General features: G+C 37.7%; 1 protein-coding gene across 2 annotated transcripts in view; it reads right to left on the reverse strand.

Moving 5' to 3' along the window:
* Positions 1 to 2,425: 2,425 nt before the first annotated feature.
* erbb4b (erb-b2 receptor tyrosine kinase 4b) overlaps positions 2,426 to 20,434 on the reverse strand; it is a 301,643-nt gene continuing 283,634 nt past the window's right edge. For both annotated transcript variants that reach the window (XM_079619307.1, XM_079619306.1), the window contains 7 exons: positions 16,607 to 16,762; positions 14,950 to 15,025; positions 14,627 to 14,773; positions 13,336 to 13,433; positions 12,928 to 13,098; positions 9,057 to 9,390; positions 2,426 to 8,208 (listed from right to left, as the gene is read on the reverse strand). In XM_079619307.1, coding sequence (XP_079475433.1) covers positions 7,523 to 8,208; positions 9,057 to 9,390; positions 12,928 to 13,098; positions 13,336 to 13,433; positions 14,627 to 14,773; positions 14,950 to 15,025; positions 16,607 to 16,762 — 1,668 coding nt within the window. In that variant the 3' untranslated portion in view covers positions 2,426 to 7,522. The remainder of the gene's footprint in view (positions 8,209 to 9,056; positions 9,391 to 12,927; positions 13,099 to 13,335; positions 13,434 to 14,626; positions 14,774 to 14,949; positions 15,026 to 16,606; positions 16,763 to 20,434) is intronic.

Raw genomic sequence — 20,434 nt, forward strand, 5'->3', positions numbered from 1 at the left:
TGGCAAATAAATAATGAGATTACTTTTATTTTTGGATTAACTAATTCTGTAGGCGAGCAGTTGCTCTAGTTAATTTCCTGGCATTTTCAGGCTGTGTTCACATGAGTAATATAAAAGCACCTAACTTGACCCTAATTTAGAGCATATTACCCAATCATATGAATTATTTTAGGCCAGACGTTGTAAGAAAAACAGGTACAAAAACAGCGGCAGTGAATCTCAGCTGAAGAGATCAGGTCATATTTAGATCCAGAGACGCTTATCATTTCTCTTCATGGGAAAATCCATACAGAATGTCACAGGTAAAGGGGGGAGGGCTGGGGAATGATGGATTGCGTCTATCACACTCAATTATGTGCTTGAGAAAAGTGATTTGACTCGCTATGAGAGGGAAAAAAAGAAAGACAATACTGATCACACCCTCTTACAATATTGGATTTCCAGTGACAATACCATAAAATGTCACTGCGGGGAAAAGAGCAGAATCTGTCATGCACAAGCACACAACACAAATAATCATGCTTTATCATCCTCTGTTGTGATTATCAGAGATATTAAGTTTTAAGGTGGTTGCAATGCAATTCAGGTATAAGTGCAAGAACTTTCATCAGATTGCCGTCTAAAGCACTACTCAGACGGTAATGGTTTCTCATGGTGACGTCTGTAAAAGAACATTTGCATGGCTCCTCTATGCTAAAACTCAGGAATACAAATGCCAGGTAATTCAAACAGGAACGGGAAAGTGGTATTGTAATTTTATTCCGCACACTAATATTATCTATACTACGTTACAGACATAGTCGAGAATACTCAATCTGTTTGTGTCCATTTATACGTGAGGGTCAGGTGTAAACAAAACTAGAAAACCGAACCAATTTTCGCAGCAATTTTTTTGACGAACTTTTCCCTCCCTATAAGAATACAAAGAAACATACAATTTTGATTCAAAAACCTTCTTTGTGCTCTTGGAAATATCCTCAAATATCCTCAAAAGTTTCATTGATGTTGAGTTAACTGTCCTGTCCCGACGACTGCCAGGTAATTTGGCTTCTGAGAGAAAAACAAACATTTCTAATTTGGATGCAATAAAATCACTGACTAGCACTTATATAAATGCTGAAACTACTTCACATACCCATATAAAACAATTACCGTCGGAATAGGGCTCGAGTTAAACAAGCCTTCTGATGAAACCAAGTGTTGAATATGCGTTCTTATAATGTCTTCTAGTGGTTCACTGTGACATTTGGGGCTATATCTTAGGTTTTTGTTTTTTATAATGCTTTTCAAATTTTGAAATCTGAAAGTGTTCAGAAGTGGTCTATCTGATTTTAAGAGTCTGAACCACTGCTTGAGATGACTGCAGACTTGACAGACTCTCGCTATTCATCAAGACATTCAAAATGCTGTGAAAAAATGTCAGATTTTGACATTCAAAAAGTAAAACTCTCTGAGCAATCTTAACCCTTAAACAGGCAACGTGCACCACAGGATACATACTCTTTAATCTCTTGTAGGAGGCATGAGAAAGAATTTTTCACCAAAAATTCTGGTTTCAAACTGAGTATGCTTGGTGTACTGTATGTGGGTCACATGACTTTGTTCAAAATGTATGTGCTCGTTTTGTCAGTTTGACCTAAAGCCAACATGTCCACCCATGGAGTGGGACATTCTGACTTTGTAGAAATTAGGATTAAGCTTACTTTTCTTCAGCATTATGCTTAGTTAACTATATATTTGCATTTTTAACTAGATATATTTTTGCAGGGTTTCACACGGCTCATTTTATAGTAGACCAGGGGTGTTCAACCCTGCTCATGGAGGGCTACTATCCTTAAGACATTTGATGAACCTGATCAAGCACACCTGAAAAATCTAACCAAAGTCTTCAGGATTACTTTGAAAATGATGTTGTATCATAAATGACATTATATGATTAGGGATGGAGCTAAGCCCTGCAGGACAGTGGACCTCTAAGGCTAGAGATGCCCACCCCTGAGGTCGAAGACGAGACAGTTCTGCAGTGTAAAAATACAAGTAATGTATATGCCTCAATTTTAGGCATATACATTACTTAGGCACTTTGACATGTCGTACATGCAGGATATATTTTGCATATGCATTTTTTTGCATCAAATAAATCAGAAATATTGATGACTTTGGCTTTTTATACCCTATAGGGCAACACATCCTGGGAGATACAACTTATAAAATCCAAACTATATGAAATATTAAAACAATTCTTTTGGATATGTTTTTACTTGTTCAGATGATTAAAAATAAATAAAGTACGGTATTTTTGCTGATGGTTTTCCACTTTTGCCTGTTTAAGGGTTAATGCCATGTTTTAAGAATGTGATATGCATTCACTTTTGGAAAAAAAAACACACAGACACACAGAGAGAGACTCACATATCAGGTGTTGTATTTATTTATTTATATTAAATTAAAAATATAGATTCAGGTAACAAAACTGTGAAACAGTATTTAAATGCTCTAGCTTTGGGGAATGGGAAAGCTGTGGTGGAGAAAGTTACTGTGACCAGAGCTGAAGATGGACTTCTCAACTCTCACTGTATGCCTGGATCAAAAATGACAAGACTTGACTTTAGTTTTGACGAGCCGTCACTCAATAACAATGTGGCCAAATGAACACTCCAGGCAATTAGTCCTCTTGACAGCATGAATAATACACTCTGACTTATGAATCTCTTGGAGAAACACCATGGCGGATGCATTTGAGAAGGTTGAGCTCAGGGACTGTGGCTTTCGCCGCCATTTTTCGCTCGCTCGCTCGCTAAGCCTGAGCTCATCGTGTGGTTAGCGGTGCAGATGGGAAACGAGATGGGAGACTGTGCAATTTAACACTACCGATATGACCCGGACTAAAGTCAGGGAAAGCCTAACTGGAGTTGAGAGAGATTCCTGGGAGATTCAAATGGTATCGTCACGCAGCCGCAGATTCCCCACGCTGCGTTCTGTACAAAAAGAGAAAATTGTGGGTTGAAGGGGGAGGGCTATACCGGACTGAAAGAAAACATCTACCTCTTGAGCATGGGTTAAAGAACACAAAAAAGCACCAAGCCGGGCTACATACGGTCACGAAAAAACACACCGAAGTACTAAAATAACCTGCAAGATCTACAAAATCAAATATGTGCTGTTCAAATTACAGATATATACAGCCATCAAATCAGAATAATAATCTCACACTCAATATAAGTGAACAAAACATAATGGGGGAAAAAAGGTCAGTCGAAAAGAGCGCAAGTTTTCTCAGCTATTTACAAATACATCTGGCCAATTCAACTGTCTATAAAAATACTATTCACATTTTCTCATTGACGTACAGTAGTAAAATCATGAGGAACAACCATTCCAAATGTCAATGTTGCAGGAAGATGTTTTTCTTCCCTTTATTTGTCCTTTGTGATATAAAATGACTTTTTAAACTGTGCTTAGTCTACCGATACTTTCCGACTACCTTGACACATGCAAAATAAGTTTCAGTGAGCAGAGAAAAGAAATGATAAAAAAAAAATACAACAAAAAAAAGGGGGCACAACTAATGAGAAGGACCCAAAAGAACAACATGTGCTTGTTTCCATCTGACACTGCAGATTTGATATGCAAATATCCATGATCAGGTCAGCAAAGGTAGACTCAAAAACACTGCAAATTAATTAGATATTATTAACATTAAATGCCCAAACATATTATAAGTACCCTAACATTGTTTTTAGTAAAGCTTATTGCCTCTCAATACTGTAAAATATATCATGGCCGGGTCAATATAAATCCCTTTTTGGATTATAGGGCCCATTTTAAAATATGATGGGGATTTTATGTGCCTAAATCAACTAGTTGACAAATGTGTTTAACAAAAATGAGGAAGGAAAAGAAAAAAAATATTTATGGGTGAATTCACTAAACAGTTTTACACAAGTCAAAAGAACCCTGTATTTTCTAACCAATCACCTACAATCGTTCAACCATACGCGGAAAGTGATCAAATAGTTCTGCGCTTTATTTAAATGAAGTCATTGTTTTCAGCGCACTGTATACACGCCTTATGTAAATTAGGTTATCAACTCATCGCAATTGGCTATCACTCTTGACAGAAATCAGGCGGTAAACCATTTTACATTTTAAGCAGATGTTTGCGTACAGAATTCATCAAATGTTGATTGAATGATGGAGAAGAACATTACAACCAGTCACATGATGCGAGTTGTAGTAAAAGCATTTTAAAGAGTTGATTCAAGAGCCCGGATCTCAGTACTGGAGATTCAAGTCTACAGCATTCTTCACAACCAAGATCAGGATTTACAAACTGCATCCAGCACAGATTCTGTGTGCGCATTTGTACCGTTAATTGATCTGCATAATTATTTTAGTGAATCAGGCGCATGTGCAAATAAACAACGCTATCAGTGGTTTCATTCTTAGTGAACTCACCCATCAGATTTTTTTTTTTTTATGCAATGTTTAAAAAAAGGGGGAATATAAGCATTCACCAATATCTCACCACTCTTCACATTATTATCTCCAAGTCCCTGCAGGTATATTTACACAAGTTCAAGATGTTTGTCTCATATTCTTCTAGATTCTGCTAAAAGTGTGTCACTAATAAACAATGTGCAGCAAGACAAAATGTTTGTGCTCCAACGAAACTTCATCTCCCAGAAAGTGGAAATATTTCCAAAGAGAATGAGTCCCATCCTCTAACAGTCTCGGACTGAACGCCTTTGCAAGCAATCTCTAACATCACAATTCAGGGATCCTTCTCCCTCCGTTTTGGTCTAGTTGTTCCTCACGTGATGGATTTAGTAGATCGTTCCCCACCCTGTTTTCACAGCAGTTGCTACATATGTAGATTTAGATGCCCTGACCTGCGGTGACGTTATCAGTAGCGTGTGCATGAGGTCCTTGTCTTTTATCGGGTTGAGAGAAGAGCTGTCCATCCCCCATGTTGTTACTGAAAGCTTCAACCCTCTTTGCACAATAAGCAAGAGTGTTTTCATGGAGGTTGTAGTACTTTGGACTTTTCATAACCACATCAGAACCAAAAGCCTTTACATAACTACGCATTGTGTTTGTCACAAATAAAAAACAAATTAATACAAATATATTTTGGCCTTAGTTCTACACACTCTACGTACTTCATAACTTTTAAAATAGTTTTCAAATTCTATAGGAGCTAAAATGAAGCAGTTTCAAGTATCAGTTTCATTCTGTAAAAGCGTCTTATATTATTATTATTATAGGTAATCTTAGCGTTCTTTTACTGCAACCCATCTTAAATTATGCTCTATTCGTTTTATTTGTAAGGTTAAAAGCTTGAGATAAATACTTCAATTAGTAAACATCTGTGTTTGGCAAAATTACCACGCGTCACTAACATTCCCTGATTTCGTTTCCAGTCGAGAGCCAAAAATGTCATTTGTCTAATCTGTTATCACATGGGAACAGCAATATCCACAATGAAAGGAACTCCGCTCTATCTTTGTTATGTTCATTAATTAAAGTGCTCCATGTAACCGTAAACCTTCATATTCATAAGCACAAAAAAACATACAAAAAGGGGGGGAACAAATGACAGAGCAAAACAAATGCATGTGGGCGTTGGTGTTTGCTATCGTCATGTGAGCTATGATTATAATAAATGAGTATTCAATCAGTGCCGTTGGTGTTTAAAACAAACTCATGCGGCTGTGCCAGGCTGTTAAGTGCTATAAAACCATTTCACATCTCCAAACCAGCAACACAACATCATTATTATACCTCTTAGCAGAAAAGCAGAGTGTCTGGCAGTGCTCAAAACTATACATGAATCTGGCCTTAGAAACCAGGATGATGTGGTTGGTATTGAAGATGTAGCAGTTGTTTTCCAACATGCTCAAATAAGCTGCGTTTTCTTCCTTGACTTGTATCCGTGTGGCTCCATGAGACGCTTCTTATAGAAAAGTCATTATGGGAGACAGTTCAAATGGAGATGACAGATTTGAGGCAGTCTCATCTCTGACCTCAGGGCAAATATTCCATTTGTATGTTCTCATTTGTTCCTCATATTACTGTAAGATGATGATGGAACTCGCATACCTTCTCGATTTCAAAATGTCCCTCATTGTTGCAGTTTTAATGTACCCAGCTACAAAAAGCTGCCATCTTGATAGCAAGTGAGGATATCCACTCGCACGTGGATAAGGTTTATAGAGTTGTAACAGTTTTCCGGCCATATTTCAGGACAGGAGCCAGGCGTCGTGTGATCCGTCGAGTCTTCCGTGCAAACCTGGTCCTCTGGAGCTGTGTAAATATCCATTCGACGCAGTAGATCCGTATATGTGGACGCAATTGGTCGCTAGTGTTGATTTTAGCTTCTAAAGTTCAAGGTAGACTTATTCCGGGTTTTTTATTCCACACATTAAATGACAAAATAAGGAAGGCTACCTTAAGGTGACAACTCCGTGAGCGTACAGATCAATGCTGGCTAGATCAACAATAAAAATGTTATTACAGTAGACTGTTGCAGATCTGCTTTTATGAAGTTATTGATTTTGTTGCGGTCTCGTTCATATGCGGGCTGATACTGTCCTCAGCACAGTGCTTCTCTTCATCACATTGCCTTTACACATGTAGTTTTACAGACGTCCAATGCTGGACTGTTTCCAGTTGTGAATCGTTCCAGTCTTGCGACTCAAAAGGAGGAGAGAGCGGCTCAACATAAGTAATAAAAAGTGCCTTGTTTGAGTAATATGATGTGCATAAAACCAGATGAATTATGGAGATATTTTGAACAGAACATCACATAACGTGTTGTCTTTTGAAGATGTGCCATCTGAGAAGGTCGTGGTCCTGGTTGACAACACACTCTAATGATGACTCTATAATGTTTTTGTATATAGCATACAACCAAGCCTGTCGCTTACATTTTTATGAGTTTCAGTTATTAGGCAACATCAAGGAACTTTTTGGGCCCTCTTGTCTCAGCGCCCATGACGATATTTCCAGTACAACACATCTGTCTTATATAATCATGTATTGACTATGCTAACCAAAGTCATAAATTACAACATATCATATTGTAGCTTCAAATCAAAATCCCAAAATGAGATAAACGATAAACATTTCTGTAATTGCACAAAAGAATGACTCCTCTCTGCTAATGGATCGACCCACGTTGCATGTCATAATCAGTACTTGCTTCCAGTGAGACGAGCTTAACATCTACCTTATGTTGGGAACAGTATCACTTTCCGATAGTTGGGGTCAGGTAGGGGGAATGGTCTTAATGGTGATTGGAGTAAGGATAGACAAGCAGATTGATGTGGTCATATGCGACCAGTGCCTCTGGAGGAGAAGCTCACCCAAGTGGATCAGTTCCAGGTTGTTGGAGGTTGGGTGTTAAATCCAGTTCAGAGAAGAGCGGAGAGATCAGGATGCTGGTGTGAGAGCCAGGGTGAGAACACACTATGACTCTCTCTTTAACTCCAACTTTCCTTCTTTGTCTCGGTCGTTGTCGCTACACAACAGTGTTCCTCTGGCGGTAGGGAGGCGGCGGCAACACGGTGCCCGGTTTTAGCGCATACTCTGACAGGTACTCCTGGTTCTCGGCCACGGCGGGTCGGATCCGACCGTTTTGCCGATAGAAGAAGCGTGTGCTGCAGTCCTGCAGATACTCAGGGTTGTGGAGAGAGGCCTTCGGGGGAAGACTGTGCTGCCAGTACTCAGGATTGTCAAATGTCTTTTTGGGCTTCATGTCGGCTTTGATGGTCCCGGAGTGAGCGGGATGGAGGGTGTGTGTTGGGTGGAGGGTGTGTCCGGGATGGGCAGAATGGAGGGTGTGGCCTGAGAGGGTGGAAATGCTTTGTTTGCCTTGGTACAGTGGCTGTGTTGAGATGTGGGCACTGGGTGCTGCCGGTTGCATGGTTTGGGAAAGATTTTGGCTGTTGGAAGTTACTGTATTTGCTGCTACTACTGCTGCTGCCACTGCTGTGTGTGCCACAGGGACCCCGTTCTTCCTCAAAATGTCGTGACTCTTTTCCCCAGAGTTATGGAAGGTGTTGAGGTACAGAGGGTCATTGACGTACTCATCCTCCACCTTGGGCTGGCCGTTGGAGGTGCTGTGGTAACCTCGCTCAAGAGTGTGGACCTCTCCGTTTCTGCGAAGGGTGACAAAGGGATTCTCCTCCACAGGGTTGAGATAATCTGGGAGAGAAAAGAAAAGAGCAGTGAGGAGAGAGAAGGTGGCCAGATTGAGAACATTGTGCCAGCTAGCGCTCTAAGGATTACATCGACTACCATTGACTTAAGCAGGTTTTCTTCACAGACTCAATTGAATACTGTCTCAAGTCCCAGGCCTGGTTTCACAGACAGGGCTTAGATTAACCCAGGATTAGACCTTAGTGCAATTAGGATGGATTGAGAGTAAATTATGGGATCATTTTAATTTTGTGATGAACTAACTCTTTAAAGGTTAGCATATATATATTTTTAATTCTGTCATTTACGTCATTAGTATAACTTTATTCTGTGAAACACTAAATATCATATTTTAAGAATTGTATTTGTTTTTGTCCATACAATGCAGTTTCTAACATTCTTTAAAATATATTCTTTTGTGTTCCACAGACGAAAGTTTGTGATACAGATTTGGAATGACATGAGTGTGTAAATGAAAATAAATAAATCATTGTTTTAATTTTTGGTATCTATCCCTTTAAAAAGTCCAGAGTGGATATGGTGAAATTTACCCAGATGAACAAACAGTTATTAAACCAGGTTTTGTGCTGTATTTGTTGAGGCAATATTTTTACCCTTGTAAATATGCAAGAACTGTAACCAAGGGTTTTCAATTTACAAAGTGAAATCTACACAGGATTAATCACTAACCACTGGGCAAAAGAATGAACAGTGTGAATCATTGAACAAAGACAACCCAACGTTACCAATGACACTGGATAAATAATTTGGATAAAGCGTAACATCTCTGTGTGAGCTCTTTTAGATCAATCTCCTCTACCACTCCTGCTCGCTCCAGTTTATTCCTCCAGTACCTGAGGGCTTTTTGTCCTGCATAGCGCCCATGTATCCATCCTGGTTGGTCTCCGCTCTGGCTCCACGCTCACACAGTATCACAGTTGGATCTGCACTGTACCGCTGGCCACTGCTGTCCTCCCCGGTGCTCGCCCTGGGTGAAGCCTTCTTCCTGAGAGTGCCATTACAGCGGCTGTCTTCAAATGCCTCAGAGGACCCTGAGGCCCCCTGCTGGGACATAGATTGCTTCTGAGCGGAACATCCCGGGCTGACCGCGGACACAGCCACGACCCGTGGGATAGTTGCCATCATCTCCTCCATGCCGAAGCTGCCGTCCTGGTATGCGAACTGGTTCTGCAGAAACACAAACAAGCCTTTTAGTATCTCTGCAGTGATCTATTTCAGTTTGCTTTACAATTAAACATTTCAAGAGGCAAATATTTTATACTAACGAGTCTCCAAATATTAATACAGTTTGAGATTTAATGGAAACTTGGCAACAGTGAATGAACAGACGTGAGTGTAGTAACACAGCTCTCCTGATGCAATTATAAATCACAACACAACTAAACTATTTGTTTTTTTTCTTATTCCTAATCCTCAGATTCTCTCCGTCTGCTTGTCTTTGTTTTTCAGTCTCGCTCTGAACTTGTGTTGGCAAAACTGTTGCATAAATTCACTAAGTTTTTTTTTGGTATCTTATGGGAATACCATGTTACTTTAATATATACCATGATACGGAATAATATGCCATATTCATTCATTATGGTATTTATATGGTTATCAGCAGTATTTATTTATAGTGTGATATATACCATTACAAAACCATGGTAATACCTAGTTATGTGGGAGTACTTTTCTATTAATGCTGCGATCTCTCTGCAGTAAGTTTGCAGGTGTTCTGTCTGCTCAGAGAAACTCTGTGTGTCCTGAATTCAATGTCTGTTTCCTTATTTTCTTTTCCTCCACCTCCCCACTAAGCACAAAACCTTTCCCATCCTGTCTTCCCCAGCACACACCCACGATGCTATTTGAGCAGTCTGGAGCTCATTGCTGTGAATGAAGGGTTCTGCTGGCCTGAGTATTAGTATGAAGAAGAGGAAATAGAGAGTCAAGTAAAAACTATACTTGTTCAAGGGGTGTTTAATCTTGTTAAACACTTGTTTAATCTCTCATTAAAACGCCAGATCACGAAATGAGTAATCTTTTCGTGATCTTCACAGTAACTGTATGCATCAGTAGTTACTTTCTTCTGGGAATTAACCGAAAGTTTATATTTCAATAAATATGTGGTAAAGCATATTACTGAAAAATCTTGTAAATAAATTATTCAATTTATTGAATAATTATTCAATAAATGATTCATCAAAATATTTTAAAATATAAACAACATATAATTACTTAATACATAAATTAATAATGAATAATAACATATTTTTCAATATTTACTTCAATTTAAAATACACATATCTGGCATCACATGGTACATTCGATCATACCACACAGCCATACTTGCATAGGTTTTTTTTTTACCAACTAATTTTTTATTTTTTTTTAAGTTGAATAAAGTAGTTGTTAATGTTTATGCAAAACCTGAAAAAAAGCATTTTTTCTTAGTTTCCCATTAAACATTTACAACTCCGTGACCAAGGCAGAGCTGAAACACACATACACACAAATGCCTTTTCCATTATGCTCAAACTTCACAACATTTTGAGTAGAGATGAATTTGAGTTAATATTGCAATCCGCTGTTTGGGTTATTTGGCAGAGTTTTGTTTTCCCAAAGCTCGGTTTATACGGCAAACTGCAGGCGAAAGATTTCTGTAATGTTCCAAAGAGGCTCTGAAGGATTGATGTCCCTCATTGATATTCATACCGCTCACTCTCTTTTCTCTCCCAGTTAGACAAAAACAAAACGCAAGTTAGAATGCAAAATGGCACACATGGTTAGCGAACACGGTCCAGGAGAAAAGAGGAAACATTTCATCACACCCACCCCCTCCCACACACTCTCACACCCTCACTAAGTCGGAAGTCCCTTGTAAAGAATGATGGAACCCTGAGATTTTGTCTTTCTAAGTTACAGTTAAGAGCTGTTCGAGCTGCATCCCAATTGGCTGTCCTTTCCCATTGCCGCTGTACACACCAACAGTTAATAACATGCTCATGGATGACTAACACAGAGCAAATACCCGCTCTGGTCTTCCTGTCGATGGGCAAATATCATCTTCACTTTAGTGAGGACCCAGTTATTTACACTGGCATGCCTCTGTAATGAAAGCCCAGGCATGGAGCCCATTATAGGCACACATATGTGAGGGCCACTTTATTTTTCTACCCCACTCCACAGGAAAGCTTTAATGCATGTCACAAAAGTACTGCTGCTTTCTAAGACAAATTAGCACCTGCAAATAAATAAGAATCTCAGCATTTCAATATCAACAGGGGGAATTATGTATGCTATGAATTAGACTTCCTTTTGTTGTTGTTGTTATTTCAATGGCAGACAAGTTTGTTCTGGGAGAGTATAGCATCTGTCAGTGTATGAATGGTGTGCCGGGATTTCTGAGATACTCGTGTGGGCGGCACTTAATTGGCTAGGGGAGCATCCATCCACCCCAAGGTCAGCGTCAGTTAGATGGTAGACTCATCTGAAAACTCAATTCAGCCTCAGACAAGCAATAAATAGAGATTCATGAGTGAGAACTAAAAGTGCATTAAAATGTAAAAGCTATCCTAAAATATGTAAATATGTGCAAAACGCCCAAATTTGAAGGTGTTGCATGCATGATGTATATGTCAATGCATCAACGACCTCTTGTCCTTTGCCTACTAAATATATATTTCAATATTCGATGACTCAAATGCTATTTTCTATACAGTTTTTCTGACGAGTGCCACCAAAGCTGATTGATTCTCTCCAAACTTTTTACCCCAAAAATCTAGGGCTCACCGTGAATTTTAAAGAGTTAAAATGACGACAATCCAATGATTTTGAAAGAGTTCACACAATTGCACTGACAAAATACAATCTGATTTAGCCACTAAACCCTGACAGATCCCAACCCAAAGTCACCTTTGGGGCTAGTCTATTCATTCAAGTCTGTTATACAGGTACAGCACCTATCTATCTAAATGGGGAAACACATTTAACATTTCTTGTTAAACTTATAATGTGCTATCATTCAAAAGTTTGGGTCAATAAGATTTTAAAATCAATGCTCTCATGCTTTATTTGCTGAAAACTGTGAGAAATTGTGAATATTACAGTTTAAAATAACAGTTTTCTATTTTAATATATTTTTATTCATTCATTTTAAGCAGCCGTTATTCCAGTTTTCCTACTGAAATAATTTAATATGCTGATTTGGTGCTCCAGAACATGCCTGGTACATCAATGTTTTAACATTTTCATGGAAACCATGATACATTTGAATAGGAAGTTCAAAAGACTATAGAATAATACAGAAATCATTTAAATCTTTACCGTCACTTTTGATCAATTTCATAAAAATATGAATTTCATAAAAAAAAAAAATCTTACTGACCCCAAACCTTTGAACACTAATGTGTATAAAAACGCTCACACACACACTCATGCAGTATATTTAATACATTTCAGGTTTAATCTAACCAATTCAGATTTTGCAGCAGCAAACAAAAGGCAGGTGTTGTAGAGATGAAGCCTGACTTTGCCGAGTGGAGTGGGTATTTATTCAGAAGGCGGGACTTCCTTTACTAGTCGCCTAAATTGAGCATTTCAATTTCCCCCATTCATTGTAATACAAGTGGCCGTCTATGCTATATACGGTCTTTGACAGAGCATGGTTTATTAAATTGCGGAACCTAAAGACACTGTGTGTGAGTGTATAACTGCAAGTACACTCACTCTGTTGGGGTCCATGCGTGATCTGGTTGTATATGCCAGTGGAGGAATACTGAAGGCTTGTGGCACCAAATACTCCTCGGCATCCATCAGATCCTCCAGTTCTTCCTCATCTAGCAGACTTTGGAAGAACTTACTGTCGTTGGGGCTGGGCAGCTTCATGCGGTCGTCCCCCTGGCACAGAGATAATCAGGCTTGAGATATTTATGCATTATGCCGAGAAATAACACTTTTATGACACTTACATGTTTTATTTATATTTTTTTTCTCTAATACATTTTATTATTGTACAGCACAGTGGTCAACAGTCTGTTGTTTTTAAGTGTGCTTTATAAATAAACAGAACTGAACTTAAGATCCTTGACTCTCATCACAACCATGGTCATTTGTGCCCAGCTGTAAAGCTCTTACCTGGATGACTAGGTAACGTTGTGGGTCTCTTGCCATTCGGCAAAACTCTGCAGCAAGCTCCTTAAATCTTGGCCTGCTGTCTGCATCTATCATCCAGCCTGGAGGGGCACACATAGCACAACATTAGTCAGCAAAGCATACCACAATGGATAAACAATGCAGTGAGCAATACATTTAAAAGAAGGTAATGAGTACAGTATCTACCACACACTGTTGATTACCACATAACTGTAATAATTTTTTTCCTCTAGTTTTAAAAACAATTTTAATGTTCAAAAAAATGAATAAATTATGAATCTACAATCTCTTATTGATAATTATATAGCAGTTTACTTATGTACAATTACAAGATTCAACGACCATTAATCTACAGTATAAACTCAGAAGGTTTCCTTAGCCGACCTGCTTGAACACTACATAACTTCTATCATGATGTGTTATAAAACTAGGGCTGCCAATAGATTATTGTTTTTTTAATCGTGATTAATCACACACTTTTGTACGATTAAAAAAAGGACACTTGGAGACTCCAAAAGGACACCAAATAACCAAATAGTCCAAATAATTCATACATTTATGCACACCAAAGCACCCATAAAAAACAAACAAATAATAAACAATCAAAAATCATTACAGGAAAACACTTTTCAGACTTCATAGTGTATAGTATGTGTACAGCGCAACAGCAAAAAACTTGTTTACATTTTAGACAAGTCAAGTTGCGATACAGAACAGGACCGCATGGAGATGCCAAAAAAAAAGAAACTAAACCGACTGCCTTGACCTGACTTCATAAGCCTTCAACAGTAAATGGATCCATTCAGAATTACTAAACACAGCAACATACACTTGACAAATCTTAACATTATCATGAATGTGTGTGGAAACAATGTACTGAAATGTGTCTTTGCATAAATACAATGTGTGATCAGTGTGTCGAGAGCACATATACATGTTTTTTTTTTGTTAGCGCATCAATAACAGACTCACGAATGCTTACTGTATGACTCCTGTATGTCACGCAATCGTCTTTACCTTGATCGCACTCCTAATCCATCAAAACTTTACTAGCGAGACACTGGTTTGCTTTATCCAGCTGAGAAATGTACGTAGTCAACTGCGTGATGTAAATTACGTTAATGACGCAATTTCATGTGCTTTAGTCATTTATTTGCGTTCAATAGTTTTAATGCGTTAAGGATTTTGAATTAATCACATGCGTTAATGTGTTACGCTGACAGCCCTATTAAAAAATAAATCTGGGAAGAAAATTTGTGCTAAGCTCTCTTACATTTGACCATGACCATGTAGACGTCAATAGTGCAGATAGGAGGTTGAGGAAGCCTCTCTCCTTTCTCCAGCAGGTCAGGGATCTCTCGGGTAGGGATTCCATCGTACGGCTTTCCTCCAAATGTCATCAGCTCCCAGATAGTCACTCCTGGAAAAAAATCCAATAAACAATTAAAAAAGCTTGTAAGCGTGTGCTAAGACTGTTTGGTACAGAGTTCACAATTCATACAGAGTTTGGCTGCATAAAAAAACTTGAAATTATACTTGAAATAAGATAAATTACATTTTACTGAGGCATGTAACTGTAATTAAGGCTAATCTCACCATAACTCCATACGTCACTCTGGTGGGTGAATTTCCTATAGTGGATACACTCCAAGGCCATCCACTTTATAGGCATCTGACAAAACAATAGGGAATATTTCAGCGGCTTGCGTTGAATAAAAAAAAACACAATTATACAGTAGATGAAAATGTAATAAAGTTCAAGTGAGCACAAGTACTGAATTATTGTTTATTTACGCAACTTGACAAAGTTTCTTCAAAGCTTACACCGCTAAAACCAAACCTTATCACACTATCATGCATTATTTATTAGGTCTGGTAAGTTAATATTTCAGAAATGGAATAATCAGTGATATCTGATTCTTTTCATCTTTTTGCTTTAAGGTTGGGATGAATGTGTGTGCAGGGCTGCTGGGTATCAAACCACACTACAGCTTTAGAGTTACAAGAAGTGTAAAGTTTCCCCTATGTGGGAGAACAAACATGGCTGATTTAAAATGGTAGCTGGTTGAAGCTGGACGGAGCAGAAACGAATCCCAGGATGCTCTATTTCAGTACGGTAACAGGAGGGATATTCAGATAGATAAGATCAAGTGCATAACATGCTTCTTAAACGCATTAAACCATTTTCCTTTATCGTGTGAGGTCATAAACGGCTCAAGAATAAATAAATCGACACAGCTAGAGTTTTGCCCATTACCCCAAATTCACCAAGCATGTAAACACCTTAACCTATATTCTGTCACATTATATGTAATGTAACTGCTTTTTGCAAGTAAAATCCAAGTATTTACATATAATTTACAGTAAAAGGCTATTCGAATAAGTCCTTGCCTGACGCATCACATATTATTATATTTAATATAAACAGCTTAGTTTCTTCTCATTTTTGTACATTATTAGTAATGTACATTCATTTAAAAAAAATACTGTTTATTATATTATGTTAGTGTGGTGTGTTGTCTGTCTTTGCGTGTAGGACCCTGTACAGCATCTATATATCTATATACGAGTACTGACCATGTTTTATGGAATCATCATGTGCCTGTATATTTTACCAACTGTATTTGTATGGTGGTTATTGAGGTAAAAAGCTGATTTTGCTATATTAACATTGTCACTTAATGAAAAATATGATTTTAAGATGTAAAATACAGGCACAAATATGCAATAAAACATTGTGTCTATTTTTTACGATGAATTTCTGGCAAAAAATAAATAAAAATGTATATATATATAAATATTTGTTAGAGTGTTGGCTTTCTCCTTCAATGTAAAGTAGAATTCCTTTGCCCATGTTCTCGCTCAGTGAAAACCGTAAGTTTGATCACTCCGAAAATTAGAAGCACACATGTCTTAGTTACATGCCAAGACTATTCCCTGCCACTATAATACATCTTGAAATGGTTTGGAATTGACCTTTCATTAGATGTGTTTCCCGACTAGTCTACGGGTAGTCATGTAAAGTGCACACCAACAGTCTTTGAAAGCGTGCATAGCAATAATCTTCAGTCTTGTAGTTGGTGTATGGCCTTATTAAACATTGTTAATTAACCTGTCATAAGGAGATGTGTTCTAAAACCCATAGACAAAGAGTGCAGCAAATCTTTTGACTTCCAACACAAAGAGCATAACTGATGCCATGCAAACGGGTCAGTGCATGCCCTTTGTCTTGTTGGGGTCATGTGACACTGACTTTTCCACCATCTGCGTTGTATTCCTTCTCATCTGCATCCAGAAGGCGAGCCAGGCCGAAGTCAGTGATCTTTATATGGTTGGGTGACTTCACTAGGACGTTCCGAGCCGCTAGATCCCTGTGCACAAGTCTCCTCTCCTCCAAGTACATCATACCCTGCATCAACACACATACACACACTTATTTAATATGGCAATAATTTAACTGCAGTGTGACAATCAAAATCATTATCAGCACTGACACTATCACAATTGTGAGGATACCATCTCATAAGCTAATCAAATTCACTTACGTACATAACGGAAGAAAAAAACAAGACTTTCCTGCCAGACAATTGTGTCTGCCAGGAATTGTTTTTTTCTCCTTAAAGTACTGCTCAAATATATGACAAGTTGCTGGTTGTTTCTCAAGTGTTTTCATCAAACTCATTTAAGGTTATTTTATTATTGTTTATATAGTATTAAAGCATTTATTAATATTTTGAATGATTTTTTATTTGTATATATTTTTCATTTTTATTTAAATTTCAGTTTAAATTTTAGTAATTGTTATGTGCTTTGGTCATTTTAGTTAATCTATATAGCTATTTTTTTTTAAGTTTTAGTTTTAGTACATTTAGTACTTTAATACTTGTGATATGGTAATACCTAGTGGTAATAATACATTAGGTCTACTGCAAGACTAAAAGATATTCGTGCAAAATGCACATTTAGATTTATGATACCATCATAATCTCTCATAAGCTATTAAAATGCAAGTACTTCTGCATTAGTTTCATGATGATGAAGAGTTTGTATCCTTAAAATGAAGAAGGCGGCATTAGGGAAAAGGCATTAGCAGTAAAATCAAAGTTTGTTTGTTCTGCCATCACTTTTTTCAAAGACACTTTGTGGAGGGATTACGCTATAAGAAAAGTCACAGAATTATTATTGGAGATTGTTCACATTGATAAGCGATGAGTCTCTCCTCAGGCGTGGCCGTGTATCGCAAAACAATGAAAACTCCAGACATCAATTTTCTGGAGGAGCGAACAATGCATGTAATCGATTTAAGTCCAAACCGCAGCATGGAGGCCTTTCGCAAGAAAACAGCCTCTCTTTTCCCTCCAACGGGCTTTCAAGTGCCCTTGAGCTGGTGGCTGGAAGAAATTTAAATCTTAATGTGATTGGTAGAGAGGTAAGGACAGCGTGTGGCAAAATGCGTTAAGAGAGCGAGATAGTGAGAGGGAGCTTGTAAAAGTGGGGAAATATAATTTGAGAGGTCCAGTGTAGGTCATCACAGGTGCTCTCTGAGATGAGAAGAAAGCGTCCGTCATCACAGAACGAGTCTGGATACAAGCGCTTTTAATATCAAATAACTGTGAGAATATATTCATAGGAGGAAAGTGTATTACATCACCTGCAAGTTGGCAGTGCATCATATACTGGGGAGAAATCCTTGTGGTTACGCATTCATTTTTATAGGAAATTGAAGAGAAATATCAATATTTTGTATTCTTTCTGAAGAAACACATTCACAGTTTTGTCTCTTTTGCACATAATAAAGCAAAAACCCTGAACTTTTCTTGCAAGGCAAGTCAATAATATTGTGTATGTGTCTGTTTGCACTGCAGTACTTTGTTAGCAGATTAAGTAAATTATAGTCTAATATTACATATACATTAATGTAAATTCAGTCTGATGGGAAAATTATTTCCCCCCTTACCTACTGCCCATATATATGACAATTTACCAGTGGTAGCTCAAGGGTATTCAACTAAATCAGTGTTATTTTAGTATTCTTCATATATAATTATACCGCAGTATTTATTAATATATTTATTTATATTTTCATTATTCATTTTAGCTTAAGTATTTTTGTTATGTGCTTTTTGTAGCTTTATTTTTATATTTTTACTTTTAAAACTTTACTTTTACTTAAACTTTTAAGTTTTTTCATCTAATATTTATATTTTTTGGCTTTTTTTGAATTGACGAAAAATATTTAATAGTCTTTTAGTGTTAACTAAACTGAAAATACCAAAACATGAATAATAATGCTACTAATATAAAACTAGAGGACAATACACAATAGTCAGTATACAGAGTAATTCTATATTCCAGTTGAACACACTCATATAATGAGACTGACTTTATCTTAATATTTACCGGTACTACTTTTTAAAAATATGCTAGGGTCTAGTGCAAGACGACGAGACTCATATATAGATTTGTGATTCCACGGGCGTTTCTTATGATCTTGTTGCTGAACGCTTGTATCCACTGTAGTCTTCAGTAAACTTTTTATATTTACATGACTGGGGATTAAAAAACAACAACAACTGATTTTCTGCTTTTATTTGAAGTGCAAAACAACACATAAAATGAGTGCTTTATGGCCAAATCTGCTGGATATTCTTTTCATTTTCCCAGAAGTTAATAACATGGTTATAAACCTAAGTGAGAGGTCAATTCTAATTAGGAACTAAAAAGTGGCACACAAAACATATAATGAATGTGGCTTGCTTTGCAGCATGTCAACAGTCGACCATGACTTGCAGCTCAGTCAGATCTGAGAGTGTGTTTCCCACTGTACTTATTAACATGATGGCAGCAGCTCTGAAAGAGAAATCCCACCAATTTAAGATGAGCCGAGAATACATAAGTGGACCGGCTAAAGCAGTCTGGGAATGGAAAGAGGGGTTTATTTCAACCATATTCAAATGGATTTGGGTTAAGCGGGGAAAGAGGTGATGCTTTACTAACAAGAGTCAAAAAAAAAGAATAATATGTTGCTCAGACAGCTCTTTTATGACAGTTCTTTTCTATTATGAAACAAATGTTCTTTACTAAAACCAAGTGAGCTGCCTATAGAGGCAGGTTTCCAAGGCATTATGCATTGTGATTAAATCAGTAAGACATAAAACCAATATGGCGCCATATTATTCTATCATATCCATTATAATATACATAATTTATTCAGGACAGTCTTTGCATTCAAAACTTCAACCAACACTGGCTGACCTGATACGTTTCCCACAGTAATAACTGATGGTCTAACATAGGAAGGCCACAGATGGGGATATTGTGAATGGGATTGGTAGGATATGATACATTAAACAATAAGCCCTTAGTGTCCCTCAGGGTTGAGGTCAGTGCAGTCCAATGGTGTTCATTATGGGCCACAGGAGAAATGCTAATCGGTATGCTTTAAAATACACAAATGTCTGAAGTACTGTGAAGGAGGAGGGAACAAATCTCTTTATGCCATGCATTTGCAATCTTTCCCCAGCAAGCAAGTGTAATCTGAGGTAATGGTGTGGGGATTACACTCCTGCTGAAGAAAAGAAAAAACTCCTCTCCATACTCACCCACAGCACCACATTTATTACAAGACTGAATCACATCTAGACATACACTACCGTTCAGTAAGATTAAAAAATAAAATAAAAATGAATGCTTATATTCAGCAAGGATGCATTAAATTGATTAAAACTGACAGTGACATTTTCTATTTCAAATGAATGTCTTTTTGCTGTTCTTGAAAATGTATCAGTTTCCAAAAAAAATGTTAAAGGGGGGGTACAATGGTGTTTCATGTATTCAGAGTTGTTTACAGTGTTAAAGAGATGGATTCTCATGCTAATAATGGCCAAAGTTTGAAAAGTTATTTTGAACGAATAACAGAGAATTTCTGTGCTGAAAATCATACTTCCGGATTGCAACACGTTTCGGCTGGTTTTTTTCTATCGTAGATCTAATGACGTAGACCAGAGTGGAACTCCTTATATGAGCATTGCTCTCGGAAAAGCGCGTTCACGCACACGTCGACCAGAGGAGAGAAAGACCG

Source organism: Phoxinus phoxinus, assembly GCF_949152265.1.
Source record: "Phoxinus phoxinus genome assembly, chromosome: 7".
Taxonomy (NCBI): domain Eukaryota; kingdom Metazoa; phylum Chordata; class Actinopteri; order Cypriniformes; family Leuciscidae; genus Phoxinus; species Phoxinus phoxinus.